The 18,327-nt window shown below is 40.8% G+C and overlaps 2 protein-coding genes across 5 annotated transcripts; both read right to left on the bottom strand.

Moving 5' to 3' along the window:
• Positions 1–1,384: 1,384 nt before the first annotated feature.
• cdkn1a (cyclin-dependent kinase inhibitor 1A) lies at positions 1,385–6,111 on the bottom strand. Of its 2 annotated transcripts, none has more exons than XM_026350056.1 (3): positions 5,932–6,111; positions 3,011–3,452; positions 1,385–2,923 (listed from the first exon to the last, which is right to left on the bottom strand). In XM_026350056.1, the coding sequence occupies exons 2-3, from the start codon at positions 3,441–3,443 to the stop codon at positions 2,868–2,870; spliced, it is 489 nt and encodes a 162-aa protein (XP_026205841.1). In that variant the 5' UTR covers positions 3,444–3,452; positions 5,932–6,111; the 3' UTR covers positions 1,385–2,867. The 2 variants fall into 2 exon arrangements, with proteins under 2 accessions (XP_026205841.1, XP_026205840.1); XM_026350055.1 differs by lacking the exon at positions 5,932–6,111 and adding an exon at positions 3,871–5,031.
• A 5,260-nt stretch (positions 6,112–11,371) lies between these two features.
• On the bottom strand, positions 11,372–15,869 carry srsf3b (serine and arginine rich splicing factor 3b). Of its 3 annotated transcripts, none has more exons than XM_026349198.1 (6): positions 15,766–15,869; positions 14,679–14,889; positions 14,450–14,584; positions 12,584–12,622; positions 12,278–12,364; positions 11,372–12,058 (listed from the first exon to the last, which is right to left on the bottom strand). In XM_026349198.1, the coding sequence occupies exons 2-6, from the start codon at positions 14,879–14,881 to the stop codon at positions 12,031–12,033; spliced, it is 492 nt and encodes a 163-aa protein (XP_026204983.1). In that variant the 5' UTR covers positions 14,882–14,889; positions 15,766–15,869; the 3' UTR covers positions 11,372–12,030. The 3 variants fall into 3 exon arrangements, 2 of the variants coding, with proteins under 2 accessions (XP_026204983.1, XP_026204984.1); XR_003298068.1 differs by lacking the exon at positions 11,372–12,058 and adding an exon at positions 13,454–13,902; XM_026349199.1 differs by lacking the exons at positions 11,372–12,058; positions 12,278–12,364; positions 12,584–12,622 and adding an exon at positions 12,704–13,902.
• Between the last annotated feature and the right edge of the window lie 2,458 nt (positions 15,870–18,327).

Raw genomic sequence — 18,327 nt, 5'->3', positions numbered from 1 at the left:
CTCAGCCGTTGTCTGGCTGGCTATCACCTCTCTGGATCCTAATGCTCCATTGTTAATGCCATCGATATCGGCAGCCTCCCACTCCCTCTCTCTAACGCTCTGATCTATTCCTCTCTCCTCTCCTTTGTATCATATGCTGCCTCCTCCTCCCTCCGTTGCACTCTCTCTCTCTCTCTCCCGCTCTCCACCTCTCTCTTTCAGTCTAAATGCAAATTCTAGCTGTCCTGCCCTATAATGGATGTGGGAGCTAGGGGACAGATGATGGAGGGAAATGGGCGGGGGGATGGGAGAGCTCAGCGCAGGCGTGCAGGTACCTCTGTGCTGCTGAAAGCAGAAGAGACACAGGGAGGGAGGAGGGAACACAGCAGGGCCTGTGGCAGAGCTGGCTCTGGGGCCTTCATCCCCTAAATCCTCAAAACAAACACACAGACCCAATGTTTGCCGATGTTCGGCTGCACTGATGTGCTGCCAAACTACACAGTGTCTGTCTGAGCAGTGATTCACTCTCTTAATTTGCTTTTGCTGCTCATCACAAAGGAAGAAAAAGTATGGTGTCACAACAACAGAGGACTGTTTGAGATACTCCGGGCTACTCAAAGTGGGACGCACCCAACTTCAGAAGTCTCTTGTGTGTGTGTGTGTGTGTGTGTGTGTGTGTGTGTGTGTGTGTGTGTGTGTGTGTGTGTGTGTGTGGAGGGATACCCACCAAACGGAGATGAAAACAAGCTTTCATCACCGTCTCAAAAGCAAACCTGAAATCAGTTTCAAAGAGACAAATGAAGCCTTCATCTGTGGCTGTGACAGAAAAAAACAAATACAGGCACTCAAGGACAGCAGTGGAAGTTTCCAGATCTAGTTCATCTGTTCATTATCATTTATCATTTGCTGCTGGATGGAACTCCAGTGGTAAACGTGAATCTTAGTTTTAACCTAATTTGCCTAATGATTTATCTTAGTCAGTCTTCTGTGTCGTCCTGAATGCTGGTGGCTGTTTGTTTTACTGTTTCTCTCCATATTATAGGTCTGCCTCAGTTTTCAAATGACAACATTTGACCTCCACCACCAGACCTCCTTATGCTCACCCTGCTTTTGCCTTGTATCTCACTTGCTTTGGTTAAAAGCAGCTGCCAAATGACTAAATGTAAATGTAAATGTTTACTTCTGCTATTAAAATAATTATTGCTACTCCATCCCAGAAGAACTACTGTTGAATGATGGTTCTTGTTGTTTGCTAGATCTCGGTCACAGCACGGCTACATCAGCCAAGAATGAACCAAAGACACCAGTCTGTGCCACGTTGCCACAGGTAGCCCACATTTGATAGAGCTTAGCAAAACAACAAAACACAGCAAAGACGACAATAAAACCAAACAACCACAGCAAATTTCATTTAAACATTTTATTGTAATTTGGAATTCTCATAATAATTAGAGGAAAACTCTATAAACATAACAGAAGATACAGTATTTCTCAATAAATAAGGATAGATCTTTTCATTTGTAGCTTTTAACATAAAACAATACATAGGACGTGTGCACAAGCATCTAGGAACAGAAGTGCATTGATTTGGGGTAATGCAGTTTGTATTGGCAACGATGAACTTTTAAAAACTGTCTGTCTGGAAGGATTAACAGTATAATCACTAATTACAGTGACGCTGTTTGACACCCATTCAGATTACCCACAGCAGCAAGGTTTGCCAACATAGACATAAATAAGTGTCACGAAAAACTATACTATTAGTTTTGAGGCAGACAACAAACACATTGTCTGTTTAATTGCACTAAAAATAGAAGTTTTATTGCTTAAAAATAGAAAAGAATACAGCACATAGCTTTAGCTTAGAAGGTTTGCTTCGGAGAAGCCTTTCTTCTGATTTTCCTTTATGGAGTATCAAATACCGAAACAAATACCATAAAGGCTCTTGATGCTGGGTGCTCTGGATACACCACCTATCAGATGTATGTGCAATACTGAAACTGATTATAGGATCATGCTACTTAACAGTGCTGAATTAAACTCTTATCAATAAATATCTGATATATATCCAAATAAATCTCTGTATAAGTGTTCTTAGTGTTCTAAAAACGTAAATTACAGTTACAGGGGTTGTTTACGTGTCAGGGCACTTCTGGAGATCTGCTTTTAAAATCGTCAGTAGATGGAAGAGGACATGACGGCACTTCTGTCGGTCAAAATCTAAGCAAAGCAACAAGAGCGCATCAAGCATTTTCCTATGAATAAATGATGGTAGAAAGGACATGATTGTGCAGCTGGATAAATAAGGTATAATACACTTTGCACAGGAAGTGCTTGTAAAAATGCCTCCTAGCCTTAAAAATACACATATAGAAAAATCACTGTAGAAAACAGTAGTGATTGTGAATAAAGGAGCCAAAGGGCTTCATCCATTCTCACTTCTTAAACTCTGAGATCTGTTTCAAGAGTGAACAGTAATGTGTTTGTCCATTTTATGTCCATACTGCAAGAGGTACAACGTGGAGACATTTTCATGTCTGTGGAACGTTCAGCAGGAAATGTCAGTCAACACTTTGGCATCCCCTCCTTCCAAATGAGTGTAAATCCACTGATTCAAGAGATTAGCATTAATCTTCTCTGCTCAAATGTGCCCTTCTTACCACTGGGAAAAACACCAACCCCCTCCGAGTGAATACAGTACCCTAATTAAACTTGAAGGAGGTAGGTGTAGGCGAGGTCTCTGTTGTCAGATGATTCACGATGAGTACGAGACCTCCTGCTGAGTGACTGGGCAGAGTCTGTGCAGAGCGTCGTATTCCTGAGCGTAGTACTGTCACTGTGTGTTTCTCTGGGAATATTGGCACCTTTGCAGTAAACTGCACAGGACATCACTCGCCAGATTTGCGTGGCATCCAAACTACTCTTCTTTTGGCCTGATAGAAATCTATTGGGATAAAGAAGAGGCGAGTCAGCTCATGCACATTCTCGTGCATTTACAACTCACTTAAAGTCAGACTGTTTAAATATGTACCTGTAATGTTAGTCTGCTTCCTCTTTACTCCTGTGTTTTCTCCTCGCTCGGGTGTTTTCTCCAGGCTCCTCAGATGTCGTGCACACCTTTCTGGAGTATGTGGGATGTTCTCCTTGTCACTCTGTGGTGGCTCCACCCTTCCTTCCTTAAGAGTGGCATTTTCTTTCCTCTGACCTCCTGCCGCATCAAGCACACAGGATCTGTAGAGCAGTGGAACCGTGGCTCCTGGGATCCCCTCCCACTGATAATCGCTGCTTGCCAGCGGTTTATCCAAGATGAAGTCGAAGCCCCAGCGCTGTGAAGCCTCCTCCAGGTCTTTCCGCAGGGCAGTCTGGTACTCTACCTGCAGCTGCTCTCTGTCGACAGGGCCGAACAGGTTTCGTCGAGCAGGACCGTTCTTCAGGACGCTCAGGATTCGGTTGTGAGAAGTCATTGTTCTGCACTGCAGGAAACAGAGAAATGACTACTGGTTAGTTTGGAAAGCTGCTGAGACAAAGATGATGACACTTCAGATGAGTGAGTAGGCTGTCTCACTGATTAACCTGCCAAATATGCCCTTGATTTATCAATTCATCGTCCATATTAAACCAGAAAATACAGAAAAAAAAAATTTAAACTCCCCCAGCATGTTGAATTCATGATCATGTGACCAACAAAGAATAGAAATTCTCACTAACAATAAATTTTCTATCACCCAGTGAATTAATCAAATCATTGTTGCAGCTGTAGTCCTCAGACACAATTTAGCACAGATAAAAGTCGCATGCTCAATCTAACATCAGGAGAACAGTCACGATAAAAGATCCACCTCATGTTGAACACCTTACTGTTACTATATTTAAAGTAGGATTTGGGCTTACCATTATCCTCACCAGTTCAAGCTCCCTCAGTGAACAAAGCATCTCAGACTGGTGTCACTGGGGAGCTCTTTATATAAGACAGTGTATGGTGAATCATTGGTACATGCCTAGACATAATCTCACACAGACATGTATGGACAAGTTTCCAGCAGAGGCCTGAAGACTGCAGACACACAAAGTCACCACTAAGAGGCAGCGTCAGACCGTCCACAGACAGTCAGCTCAAACACTGGCACACAGAGCCACAGATTGAGAAGGGATCTGATTAATAAAGATCAGAGACGATGATGGATTTATAAATCTAATGATCAAAGCAGTGCTTTCAGGATGCACCACGCTCGCATACAAACTACAAACAAACACTGCAGTGCCATGTACGAAGTACAGGAAGGAATCAGCTGCGTCTCAGGAGAATAATAAGTCATTACAGACATCCAGGAAGGGCTGGGCAGGATTCCCAGGATTCACATTTCAGGGACCAGTCAACAGAGACGGGTCCCAGCCCCCAGTTACCCAGCTAAAGCTCTGTAGGAGAGGTCAGTTTAATTAGAGTAATAATGGAGTTTGCTGTCGCTGATTTAATAGATACTTTTATCAGAGTGGATAAACTGATCCGGTTTTACTCTGTATGATGGGTTCATACAGGATGCAGGGAAGCAGCCCTGTCGACAATCAGATCAAGCAGATGTACATGATGTACGATATGAACCAACCACATGAGCAATCAGAGACACAGTAAACTGCCTCCTCCTGAATCAACCCTGTTCATTTGTTGGATACACACAGTAAACAGCTGTCATCTGACACATCACTTTGGAGAGGACAGACGGGTTCACTCATTGGCAACTCCTAACACACCCAGATTTCCCAAAGATTACCCATAACGTGTAAATTATTACAACATACCGAAAACATTTCATTCATCTGTTTTATTTTTGGACTATTGAACTGAAATTAATACAAATAAGACGTAAGAATAAAGTATGACTGGATGAAGGAGTTGAGTCTCTAGTTATTCAGAGATCTGTCCTGTTAATTGTTTAATTAGATTTTAACATCATTTCACCTGGGGGGGGGGTCACGATTAAACGCTGCTTCTTTCCACACCTGCTGTTACATAACTGTGGGGCTGACCCTGCTACAGTCAGGTGGCTTGTTGTGATTTGCAGTGAATAGGTCCTTCTCTGTCTCTGTCCTGGTTTCACAGTTGAGGGAGATGTTGGGGGGGGGGGGGGGGGAGCGCTGCATTGACGTCATAGGGGCACCGTGCCAGGCGGGGCGGGGCGGGGAGGGCTGATTCAAGTCTGTGGCGGGAGAGCGAGTCATGCGTGAGAGGCCGAGGTACCGGCACCGCAAACAGCCGCAGTGTGAGGAGCAGGGAGGAGCAGGGAGGAGCAGAGGAGCAGAGTAGAGGAGCAGGGAGGAGCAGGGAGCAGAGTAGAGGAGCAGGGAGGAGCAGGGAGCAGAGTAGAGGAGCAGGGAGCAGAGTAGAGGAGCAGGGAGGAGCAGAGTAGAGGAGCAGGGAGCAGAGTAGAGGAGCAGGGAGCAGAGTAGAGGAGCAGGGAGGAGCAGAGTAGAGGAGCAGGGAGGAGCAGGGAGCCTGCCCACTTTACTCCACTGGTCCACGTGAGAGCAGAGTGAGACAAACTGTCTGTCTGTCTGTCTGTCTGTCTGCAGCTCGTCACCCTCCTTCTTAATAACACTCAGGACTGTAGTGACTGAGTCTGATTTAAATTAAGACTTAAATTATAAAGTGAAACGTTCAAATCACCAGGACGGAGAGAGACTTAGAGAAGTAAAGTCATTTTAAAAGAGAAAATACAAATGTAGCAGCACACACACACACACACACACACACACACACACACACTACTTACATGTTGAGCAGACTGAATGACTGCACACACACACACACACACACACACACACACACACACACACACACACACGACTTCTACTGTACTGTCTTTACTTACATGTTGAGCAGACTGAATGACTGCACACACACACACACACACACACACACACACACATGACTTCTACTGTACTGTCTTTACTTACATGTTGAGCAGACTGAAGTCGGATCCAGTGATAATGCTTCTTTTGAAATCTTCCTCCCTGTTGTCTCTGGGGTCTAATCTGCCCCAGGCCGACGTATTCAGTCCTCCCTCTCTGAAACCTGCTGTGAAACACTTATTTCTACGAGCGCTCCCTCACACTCGGACCGGGACTCAACTTTTCTCAAGTGCGGTGGGCGGGGACCCTGAGCTCCCGTGCAGGGGCGGGGACTGCTCGCTCCAACACGTGGATTTCGCCCGGTAAACACATGAGCACACGTGAAAGATGTGTCGGGGGGAAAAATTCCAGCTCGGGACGGTCCGGCACGGCACCCGTCTGCCTCACAGTGCGCATGTCAGAGGACGGTGTGGGGACTGCGCTGCAGGGAGCCTGCTGATCATCTTGTTTACCTCCTCCCAGACACAAGTTCAGTTTCTGTGTTTTAGATCACAGCAGTGACTGAGAAGTATTCACTACTATTACTGAAGTTAAAGCAGAAACGCCACAGATGTATTTTTGTACATTAAGTTCATAAACTTTATTTATGAAGGTCACATTCTCACCTGTTTTTTTACCATACAGATTTTTTTTTTTTTATCAGTATCTCACTCAGATTTATGCCCACAGAAAAACACTGATACTCAAAACATCAACTTCAGTGAAGAATTTGAGGTTGTATGTGTATTTACAGTTAAGCAACGTTTTAGCAACATCAGCCACATTCTACACTATAATAACAATAATAAATAATAACAATAATAATAATAATAATGATTTGACACTGATTGTGACTCTTCTCATTTTGATAAATGATGGTTATAAATTATTATATTTTCATAATATTCTCAGAGCACTGGGGCAATTAGATCCAATAAGATTTACCAGATACACTTCTCTCACTAACAGATCTGTGACTTCTGATCAAATTTGGACTATCCTGTAGTTTTCTCAGTTACCTGCTATCAATGCTGTAATCCAACTCTCTGGATTTGTAATAACTCCAGCGTGCAGATGCTACGAGTTCCTGTAACAAACCCTGTCATTCCACACTGGGACATATTGTACTGAAACGTCTGTCCCACCTACTGTTGTTGTTGGGGCAGCTTTGTTTACCTCAGCAACAAGTCAGCCAAGAGACAACTCCTCATGCCTCCCAACGCCATCACTCTGCCCTTCAGCCTAGTTCTCAGCACGTCAACAACAGGAGCCACGACTGCAGGAGACAGTGAGGCTCAACCGACCTGATAGCACAGTGAGTCTTTTGTGAGTCGAAGACTGACAGGAAACAAGAGAACACACTCAGGCGTGGACGCTGTTTACGATGAGCACATCTACAATACTTTGATTTGTAATGAAGTTAATAAAGTCCAAACAACATATAAACATACAAAGAGTCCATACTATTTGTGAGCAAGCAGCAGCTGTGTGATTACAGCAAGAGGCCTTGCATTTTTACAGCTGAGTAGGCGCTTTTTTACCTCTCAGCTGCGAGGCAGCTGCATGGTGCAGAGTGTTTGTGAGCCTCATCAAATATCTCAAATATTCATATTCATTATGTGCTTCATCCTGTTCAGGCTTTTGTTCTGCATCCACTCTGAGAAATGCTGCCAAATGAGGCAAACTGAAGCGTGGCCTCTTAGTTAACCATCAATCCAACAACCAACAATCAACCATCAAGAAGGTCTTTATAGCTTTATTACCCACAGCTATGGTTATATAAGCTTTACAGCCATATCAGCTTGTTAACACTCATGAGTCCTGATGTATAAATGCAGCCAGTGTACAGTGTAAATGAAAATGTGTTTATTGAAATATATTAAACATATGTTTTTGTATAAATAATAGAGGTGTATTAATTTCCCTTTACATAGTCCTAGAAATCAATACTGAACATGTTATCCATTTTACAGAAAGACTAAATTCAGAAAAGGCACAGTTCTCATTATGACTGTTTATTCATTGTACATGAATTATGACAAATGGGAGACGATGTGTAGCACTTTCCAGCATATTGTTATGTTTTGATTATGTTTATCTCTTGAATCTTGCAACAAATTATAAATTAATTGCTACCATGAACATTTTGTAAAATAACTTTTCATGGCAGAGCTCTGTCTGACAAAACTTTCATATTGACACAAAGTGGACTTCCTGTTTTGTATCTACCAAAAAACACACTGTTTTAACACAGGGCTGATTTTTTATCTGCTTTATCTGTTATCATCTGTTTTTCTTAATGTGAGGTTGTCTGGAAACCATAAAAGAACGAAGTTACAGATCCCCTGCCAAGACAACATGTGGCACAAAAACTCCAAATGCAACAACAACTTTTTACACTTTGGTTTTGTACCAACATGATATGAGGTGTGAATTATAGGAGCTGATAGGTAGATACTGTATTCGTACAAAGTAAGCTTCACTGTGCTGCAGTTTTTATGCTAAGTTAAACTAAAAAGCTGCTGACTGTAGCCTCAAGAGACAAATATGAAAACAGTAACCAGTCAAATATATTAACCCAAAATGTCACACTATTGCTTTTATTATTTAGTCTGCAGAGCATCAGAAAATGGAGAAAAATATCACTGACAGTTTACCAGAAGACGTCGTCTAACCATGGCTGCTGCAATACTCGATGCTTTTACTCTGTTCTTAGCTCCTGGGAATGTTTCTTTGTCAAAAGAGACACAAAAAGCAGTTAACCCCAAAATGATCCCGATTGTCCAGAGAACGTTTCTAAAAAGGGGACGTGGTGCAGAAGTGCTGAAGATTTTCAAAGTAAAATTAGGAAAATATGTGTATTTATTTGTTGTTCACCCTGGGTGGACATATGTGGGTTCCTTTACATATCTAGGTTCCTTTACATATCTGGGTTCCTTTACATATCTTGGTTCCTTTACATATCTGGGTTCCTTTACATATCTGGGTTCCTTTACATATCTTGGTTCCTTTACATATCTGGGTTCCTTTACATATCTAGGTTCCTTTACATATCTGGGTTCCTTTACATATCTTGGTTCCTTTACATATCTGGGTTCCTTTACATATCTAGGTTCCTTTACATATCTTTGTTCCTTTACGTATCTTGGTTCCTTTATGTATCTTGGTTCCTTTACATATCTGGGTTCCTTTACATATCTGGGTTCCTTTACATATCTAGGTTCCTTTACATATCTGGGTTCCTTTACATATCTGGGTTCCTTTACATATCTAGGTTCCTTTACATATCTGGGTTCCTTTACATATCTAGGTTCCTTACATATCTTGGTTTCCTTTACATATCTTGGTTCCTTTACATATCTGGGTTCCTTTACATATCTAGGTTCCTTTACATATCTGGGTTCCTTTACATATCTTGGTTCCTTTACATATCTGGGTTCCTTTACATATCTGGGTTCCTTTACATATCTGGGTTTCTTTACATATCTGGGTTCCTTTACATATCTGGGTTCCTTTACATATCTTGGTTCCTTTACATATCTGGGTTCCTTTACATATCTTGGTTCCTTTACATATCTGGGTTCCTTTACATATCTTGGTTCCTTTACATATCTTGGTTCCTTTACATATCTGGGTTCCTTTACATATCTAGGTTCCTTTACATATCTTGGTTCCTTTACATATCTAGGTTCCTTTACATATCTGGGTTCCTTTACATATCTTGGTTCCTTTACATATCTTGGTTCCTTTACATATCTGGGTTCCTTTACATATCTAGGTTCCTTTACATATCTTGGTTCCTTTACATATCTTGGTTCCTTTACATATCTGGGTTCCTTTACATATCTAGGTTCCTTTACATATCTTGGTTCCTTTACATATCTAGGTTCTTTACATATCTAGGTTCCTTTACATATCTTGGTTCCTTTACATATCTGGGTTCCTTTACATATCTTGGTTCCTTTACATATCTAGGTTCTTTACATATCTAGGTTCCTTTACATATCTAGGTTCTTTACATATCTAGGTTCCTTTACATATCTAGGTTCTTTACATATCTAGGTTCCTTTACATATCTGGGTTCCTTTACATATCTAGGTTCCTTTACATATCTAGGTTCTTTACATATCTAGGTTCCTTTACATATCTTGGTTCCTTTACATATCTTGGTTCCTTTACATATCTTGGTTCCTTTACATATCTGGGTTCCTTTACATATCTAGGTTCCTTTACATATCTAGGTTCTTTACATATCTAGGTTCTTTACATATCTAGGTTCTTTACATATCTAGGTTCTTTACATATCTGGGTTCCTTTACATATCTTGGTTCCTTTACATAACCCTGGGTGGATCTATGTGCGTTTCTCAGAGGAATCCCACGGGTTCCTGGAGCGCGAGGCCCGTCTCACTGGATTCCATGAGTCATCGCCTCTGTGACGTCACATCGGCTTAAGTAACACGTGGAAAAGCGCGCGCAGATTTGAGAGCGCCGTGTCCCCGTCTGGTGCCGGTTCACGTGGACTGTGAGCGTGAACGCACGTGGGCCTGTCGGGGTGTGACGTGGTGTGACGTGGTGGGACAGCAGCAGCAGAGCGAGCAGCGGTTTAACAGGTCGTGTCTCACTCTGTCCTCACTGAACTAGTTAACCACTTAACCACGGAGGTGAGTTGACAAGCACCACACACACAAACGTCGCTGTTACGGACTCATCTCTCATCTCTAAAGGGTTAAACTCTCAGTCAACCGCATTAGGTAACCACCTCGTACCGGACATCATGTATGTCAGGAGAGGAAGGATGTTTGTGGGACAGACGAGGGCATGAACCCGGCAGGTCCTTTTCTTTTTTGTCTCCACGGTTTCCTGCAGTAGGATATGTGACAAATGAGACAACTCACAAATAACTGCATCAATACTTCATCTGCACGTTATTTCCATTTAACGTTCTTAAATTATTAATATAAAATAATTCACGCCCTGGATTTAACCAAATCTTTAGGCTGTATGTATTTCACAGCATGTGCACTATGATAACTACCACTAATCTCAATATATATAACTCACTTTAAAAATGTGCATACAAATACAATTATACATCTAAACTTTTTGACCCTTAACATTTTGATTATAACCATCACAACCTATAACCTCATAATAAACTGAATCATGTTAGACCGTCAGTCAAGGCACAATTTGAACAGTACCACAAACAAGATTAATACATTAAATGCAAGTTATCATTTGTACACTGGCAAGAGAAAAAGCAAACACAGCGCTACACAACCAAAAAAACAAAACAAACAAAAAAACAAAAACAAACGGGGCTTACAGCAAGAGTAAACAGCAAGTTGAAAATAAGAAAAGTGGATTAGTGTGGAAGTGAGTTCATTAATCAAGGACACCCGGACCAGTAGTAGTCCTGCTGCCCTCTTGTGGGAAATAAATTGGGTATGTAAGGACAAAGTATTGTAGTAATCTCTGTAAGGAAGACACAAAACAACATCACAGATTTTTCCCACCAACCATTCTTTTTATTTGAGAGACCAGTTCACATAGTATCAAACAAAAGAAAATGGAAAACATCAGAGACAAAAAAAAAAAGAAAAAGATTTGTTTTCATTACACCTTATTTTCACACCAATGCCATTGTTTTTGCATCTTGACGTGAGGGTTTCTTTGTTACAAATGACCAACCATTAACAGATGGAAACAGTATGAAGAAAGTAGCAAATTGAAAATAGGTTGGCTTTACAAACAGCTGAATGGAGGGACTTCACTACATAACATCCCAAACGTTCCTTTAAAAAAATGCTGGCATTTACACAATGAATGCGTAACTACTTACACTACATGTCAAACTACACAGTACATTCACTGACAAAAAACAAAGCTCCTAAGAGATTAACTAGAGTGACCTGGAATGCTGGGTGGTACAACTCTTTCAGGACAGGGAGGACAGGACTGAGGTGAGGCATCATTCCTGCACACACCCAGCTTAACGTATTTGAAAATAACATAAGAAAAAGGGGAGGGACACTAAAACGTTTGATTGCTTAAAAAACCCAACTCAAAAATGGCCACACGGCCACGTTGAAGTCCATTATATGAAACGGCAAAGCCTATACAACCGTTCATCTTCAGCTCCCTTTACACGTAAGACATTCCTCTATTTTCTGTCATTAGACCTGGAGCGACTGTGGGAAGAAGAAGAAAAGATGTATATTAAAACTGCTTCTGCAAAATTATCAGAAATGCTATTAAGCTTTAAGTATAGGCAGCCAAAACACATCAAGTATGAGGTGGTATTATATAACTGAATCCTACCTGTAACTACATTTCACATCATGTTATCAAATCTCTCTCAGAACAAAAAACGGAAATTATTGTGAAACAGTTTACGGGCATATAAGTACCTCCTTGATCGAGAGAAGGATCTCGAAGGTTTGTGGTTCCTGTCCCTGGAGAGGGACCTCTCCCTCCTCCTGTCTCTGGAGAAAGACCTGCAAACACCAAACCATCCCACTGAGTAAACAGTCTCAGGCTTTTTTTTAATACTAGAAAGGACATACTGGATGTTCAGTGCATGAACTATACTAGAGTTATGCGTTTTTCAGTATTATTTACTATTTCATGATAGTGATTTATGAAGATAACAAGATACCATTTTCATTTTTGTTGTGTTCTTATAATTTATCCTAAAAGTGTAAAAGTGGATTTACCTGCTACGGCTGCGACTGAAGCTCCTCCTTCGTGGCGATCTGCGCAGGAAAAATACAAAAAGTGTTAAGAACAAAGACTGATGCATTTCCACCCCCGGTAGAGCTCCATGCAATCTTAAACCTTTTCTTAATGGGCCACCTTCAACAGCCCTCTGTCTATATCAATAACTGAAAATGGAAATAAAAAAACCTTTTCCAGAAAACAATATCTCAATAAGAAAATTGGTTATTGGCAATGGACCTAATACATAAAGATGGCAAGTGCTCTCACCTGCTCCACAATACCACCTCATTCTCTAAATAGTTACCAATATGAAGTATATTCCAGTGTTTATATTTAGTAGGATGAACACTACAATTAAAAAGGGGATTTTTTCCTGATAAGCGAGCCTCAGAAAAATCAAAGAGCAGTTCATCTATCACTGCGCTGTGGATTGGCCCTGGTGTTGGAATAAAAGACACACACAGATGCCACCACCTGTATAAAAACTAGTCCACTGCACTTCAAGGGAGAACATAAGGGAATGGGGGCTACTAACAAAGTCCAATAAGATCCGCTAAAACCAACCGTACAGCATAAAACGAGATTTGATATTCAGTGGGGGGTGATTTGTGTGACTTCATAATTCTGCTAAGAGCCCCAGTACATACCAGATGATTATCTACAATCGAAATCTCTGGAAATGTGAAGTTCCAGACATTTGATGTTGGACCACACACCCTTTTGAAAAAAACGAATTACAGTAAAGGTGGAGGACAAAATGACAAACTCATAACTCAAATAATAAAAAGAACAACCTTTTCAACCCAGCTGTCTCTTCACTTTCAAACTGTAATCAGCAGTGTACTGAATGAAGCAGGAAAACTTACTAGTATTTTTGGTTTTCAACAAGCTAGATATGACGAAAGGGAGGCAGACTGTCGGTCGGGTAGGTAGAATTGGCTGAATGGGACTGGCCAGATGCTGCAAGCTGATTAGGTGGCAGGCAGATGGGGGCTGGCTGTGGCTTTTTTCCTGCTTTAATTGGTTAGCCGAAGGCTGCTGCTGGTAGGTTGTAGACATTTGGGAACGTAATACGCTGATTGGTCGGGAATGTGAAGTGGGTCGCTGCCGTTTGGGTTAAGGTTGAAGGAGGAGGAGGTTGAGAACGGCATGCTGAGGAACCAATGGGCTGGTGCAACCTGACGACTGGCCATGCCTGGGTCATGTGACAGCACCAGCCAAGCTGATTGGGGCACGATGGTCAGCAGTCACATGATGCTGAAAGAGGACTAGTTGATTGACTCTGAGGGTGGTGAGAAGAGGCATGGTGGTGGCTCTGCAACGGGTTCATTCTTATTAATAAAGATGAAAAATAAAAAGCATCCTCAAAGAAAAAGAAAAGAGTGCATTACATTTGGTACTTACTTCCCCCCAAAACAAATTACACTTTTGACATACGAATTAGCTAGCCTTATTTTACTGATATAAGTCACCACTACTAAGCAGTTAAAATGTAGAAACTTGAAAGTGTACAGCAAACGTACACAATCGTGCAGGCCAGATTTTAGGCCTAACTACACTACCAGGTTTAAAGGTTGCATTTCCACGTCACATTTCATTTGGTTTTGAATGTCTATCTGTGCGGATCCCTCCATAAGTGACAATGAAGATGAAACTGCAAGTCATAGAGACTGAAGACAAATGTATAATCATCAAAAGAGATAAACAGTAGAAATGCCTAGACTCACAAAATGTAAGCATTAAAATAAAATATTCTGTGGAGAGTGGAATCAATAAGTCACAAGCAAGATTATAGCACAAGACAGATAAAACGTTTGGCTCTACTGGCCACTGTCAAACAGCAACAAAAGTATGTAGGTCACCTTCGTCTGGGTGGTGGGCTGCGACGCCTGTAGTCATCTCGAGGACGTCTGCTCCACGAAGGGGGTGCGCCTCGGGTGCGACTGCGTTTTTCGCCATTGGACAGCTCTACGCGGACCCGGCAACCACACAAAGTTCTAGAGAACAGACAGACATGCATGAGTTACTTTCAGACTGATCTCTTTTCCCCTTATTTTGTCCAATGTGTACAAAAAACGAATCACCACGTACCTTCCATCAAGCTCACGTACTGCATCTGTTGCATCTCTGGGATCTTCAAATTCTACAAAAGCAAAGCCTGGTGGGTTTCTGGCCACCCAAACACTGCGGAGAGGTCCATAGTAGCCAAATGCCCTCTCTAGCTCTGTTTTGTTTCCATTGTTTCCCAAATTTCCAACATAGACTTTGCAGTCAAGAGGACAGTCACGATGCATGACTGAGTCTGAAAAACAGATATAGAAAATTGGTTACTAATGCAGCAGAGAGTCTAAAAATCAAGAAGTGACTTGTCCTTTGAAAAGATGCTGGAAGTAGTATGTTTACACCTTTGTGTAACATTTCTTCTAAATATTGCCACCTATTGATAAAGACTGGTCACAGCTACCATCTAACATTGAATCCACAACAAGGTTCACGCTTAATGCCAATTTCACGTGAGGCTGTCGGTATTTATATTTTGTAACCATATCTCACTGAAGAAAACGAGTATTTTGTAGTACTCATCCACCAAACAGTGATCCTATGGCGGACGTGCGCCAGTTTCCTGATTGCCAGTTACGCCTAAAAGCTTTCTCGAACAAAGCCTCATGAGAACGCCTATATTCCGCTTTACCTTTACGTTACGTGAAAATGTAATGCATCCAGAAACTACATTTACGCACAATTCTCAATTGCAAATGTTAGGAAGTGCAAACCAGGTTTGGCCTACTTTCTATCGGGCTCTCATTAAATGCTAATGTTAGCTTAAGAACGTTAAGCATGGTAGACAATGCTAACCCGCAAATTAATATTGCGCATACATTTTACTCACTTAGTCCAAACCCGGTACCTTTGTGTCAGCTTTAAAGTTACATACAAGTATCATTTCACGTGACATTAACTGTATTTTGATGCTAATAAAGACTAACCTTGTTAGCTATTTAACGCTAGCGATAGCTAAAATGGCTGTCGCCATCCTGAGGCCTACTGTTAGGCAGCAGCATTCAAATTAACAACCACAAAAACAACAATGGAAATTAAGTAAATGTGGCGATACTAGCAATCTTGTCAAATACAAACTCTCAATGTAAACAACTATTCAGATTAATATAATATCTACCGTGGTTGTTGCGATTCACGAGTCGATCTAACCGCGCTTCTCTCGCCGGTTTCTTCCTCTCGACGATCAATCGAAAATGGCGTAACGGGAAGTACGTTTGTATGTTGGAGTGACCAGGATGCAGCTCCCGGGAGGGCGGGGTCAATCACCGTGTGTTCGTAATTTGCATTAAAAACTCACTACGCCTATAAAATGTTATAGTCTTTTAAAAAAATAAAATGGATATCACAAAGATCTTCGATTATCTCCTTTAACGAGACATTTATAAAATGTTTAGGCATTGAGAATTTCAAACAAATCAAAAAGCGCTGAACCGGGAGACATTATCGAACGCACACTTCGCGGGTGCGTTTCGCTAAGATACCAACTTCGGCCACAGCGCAGAAGTCAGTTCGGTCGAGTCTCCTAAAAAAACTAGTGATGGAAAAGAAAAGCTTTCTGAACCATTATAAATAAATATGAACACATGAAGAGAGTTTACAGCTTTACAGGGCGACATCTGCTGGACAAACCCTCGATACTGCATTTGAATTGGTGAAATACATCTGAAACCAACATGACACAGGTAGTATCGGGTCAGTCATTATAATGTTATTATGATTATTATTATGTCATCGGATCACTTTAAAATAGACTCAATTACTGAACATGCTACATGAGAAGTCGTGTTATGGCCGATCTGATCTTAAAACCTAACGAAGCTTCAATGAGGCATGAAAAAAAACTTGACACAAAGTGTACACCAACAACAAAAAAGTTAAAATAAATCAGTGCTACAAATACATGATCGGTTCCTGTCCAATTCCTGTCCAATCAGAAACAAGTGTAGGTCTCTAATTTTCCCTAATTTCAGCTATGACACAAAAACACATAAGCACAGAAGACATAATGATAAAAAGAAATAGTACACTGAGCATTGGGGCAAGTCATCTACACACAGAGCAAAATTATTTGGCACCCATTGCAACCGTTTTCTCATTTGTAGTTGTATTTTGCATTCACCCTAGAGGTCACAGTGTTGAAAACTCAACTTTTTAACAGAAAACAGGAGAATTTATGATTGTGACATTACACTTGTGAAATTAAACTCAACTAAGATAATTGTGCTTGTTTTTTTATTTTTGTGTTACAAATGTCATGCACACAAACAAAACTTGCACCCAGTTCAATCACAGAAAAACTCAACCCAATCATAACCAGGCTTAAAAATAAGTTTTCAAATATGTACTCAGTTTCAACCAACTCGAGGTCTACAGGCTCTGTAAATGTAAACATGTAAATCTTGGTTTAGACCACAATTATCTGGTTTTGTGGACTAATCAGAGGAGTACCTGCATGTAGGCTGAATATGTAAAATGGCTCAAATACCACACACAGCCATCCATCACACGTTCCATCTAACTATTACTGGAATTTATTTTGACATTTAAGGTTATTGTGCTGTTGGTATTTGATCAGAATGATTAGATGGATACTTTACTTTTTATGTTTATCTGTCTATTTATCTGTATATTTCGCCTAGAGTTTTGTTCAGTTAATTTATCTTTTATATGTCTAATAATCTAAAGTTTATCTATTGTTAAGCAAATATATGTTTGATATGAATAGATACGTCAAAATTGGTGTTTAACACCATACTGAGAAGTACAAACGGCACTAACAATTTTTTTTCAAGATAGCAAAACATCCCATTTGTTTATTTTAAACATGACACAGTAATGAAACTGCAGCGTAAAATGTAACTTGTGTTGTGTACTCAGGGTTTTATTGATTTACATACTCTCTAGGGTTTCACAGTTCATTTGAACAAAAAATTTCAAACACATCATTGGTTCTGCAGCTGAGACCATGAGCTGTACAGTAGGATAAACATTCACAATAAGGTGAGCAAATTACATTTTTCATTTTTACATTGTTCCTGTAATCTAAAAATGCAGATATGGTGAAACTCATTTAAATTTGCATACCACTATGTATTTGCATAGGTACCAAGATCACCAGTATTAAGTAGGGTTTGCTCCTACTAATGCTGGGAAATTAAAAACGTCCTCTCAGAAAGTATAACAGGTTCCACAGTTGATGTAAGATTGTGAATCCCAGACTTGAGGACGTGCCAGTCAGTCAGTCACTGACTCCAGTGTGTCACTTGCCAGCTGATCTTGGGCAATCAAATTCATTCACAGCACATTTTGTACCTACACACCTTAGACACATCTCTGCCTTGTTTTCCATTCGGTTTTAGATTGTATCAATCAATGTAATCAATCTTTTAATCTTTTATACCTGCTGATCCTTTTTATGGCTATTTGGGGAATTTCCCAGCCTCCATTACACTTTTGTCAGTCTGTCTTTCACACAGATTACTTACCACCATACTATCCACTGCTTTCAAGCTCGGTTGAGATGCTTTTGAGGCTCGATGAGCAAGAGTAGTTCACTTAAATCACATTGGGCAGCAACCATGTGTGAATGTCGCTGAAAGAAGGACTCTCACATCTACACAGGAACAGTAGTTATAGTTATAGTTATGATACTATGTCAATGACAACCAGTATCTCTTAG

Source organism: Anabas testudineus, chromosome 5 (assembly GCF_900324465.2).
Source record: "Anabas testudineus chromosome 5, fAnaTes1.2, whole genome shotgun sequence".
Classification (NCBI taxonomy): Eukaryota; Metazoa; Chordata; class Actinopteri; order Anabantiformes; family Anabantidae; genus Anabas; species Anabas testudineus.
Note: the sequence above shows the minus strand (reverse complement) of the source record. Positions and strands in the feature narration are given on the sequence as shown.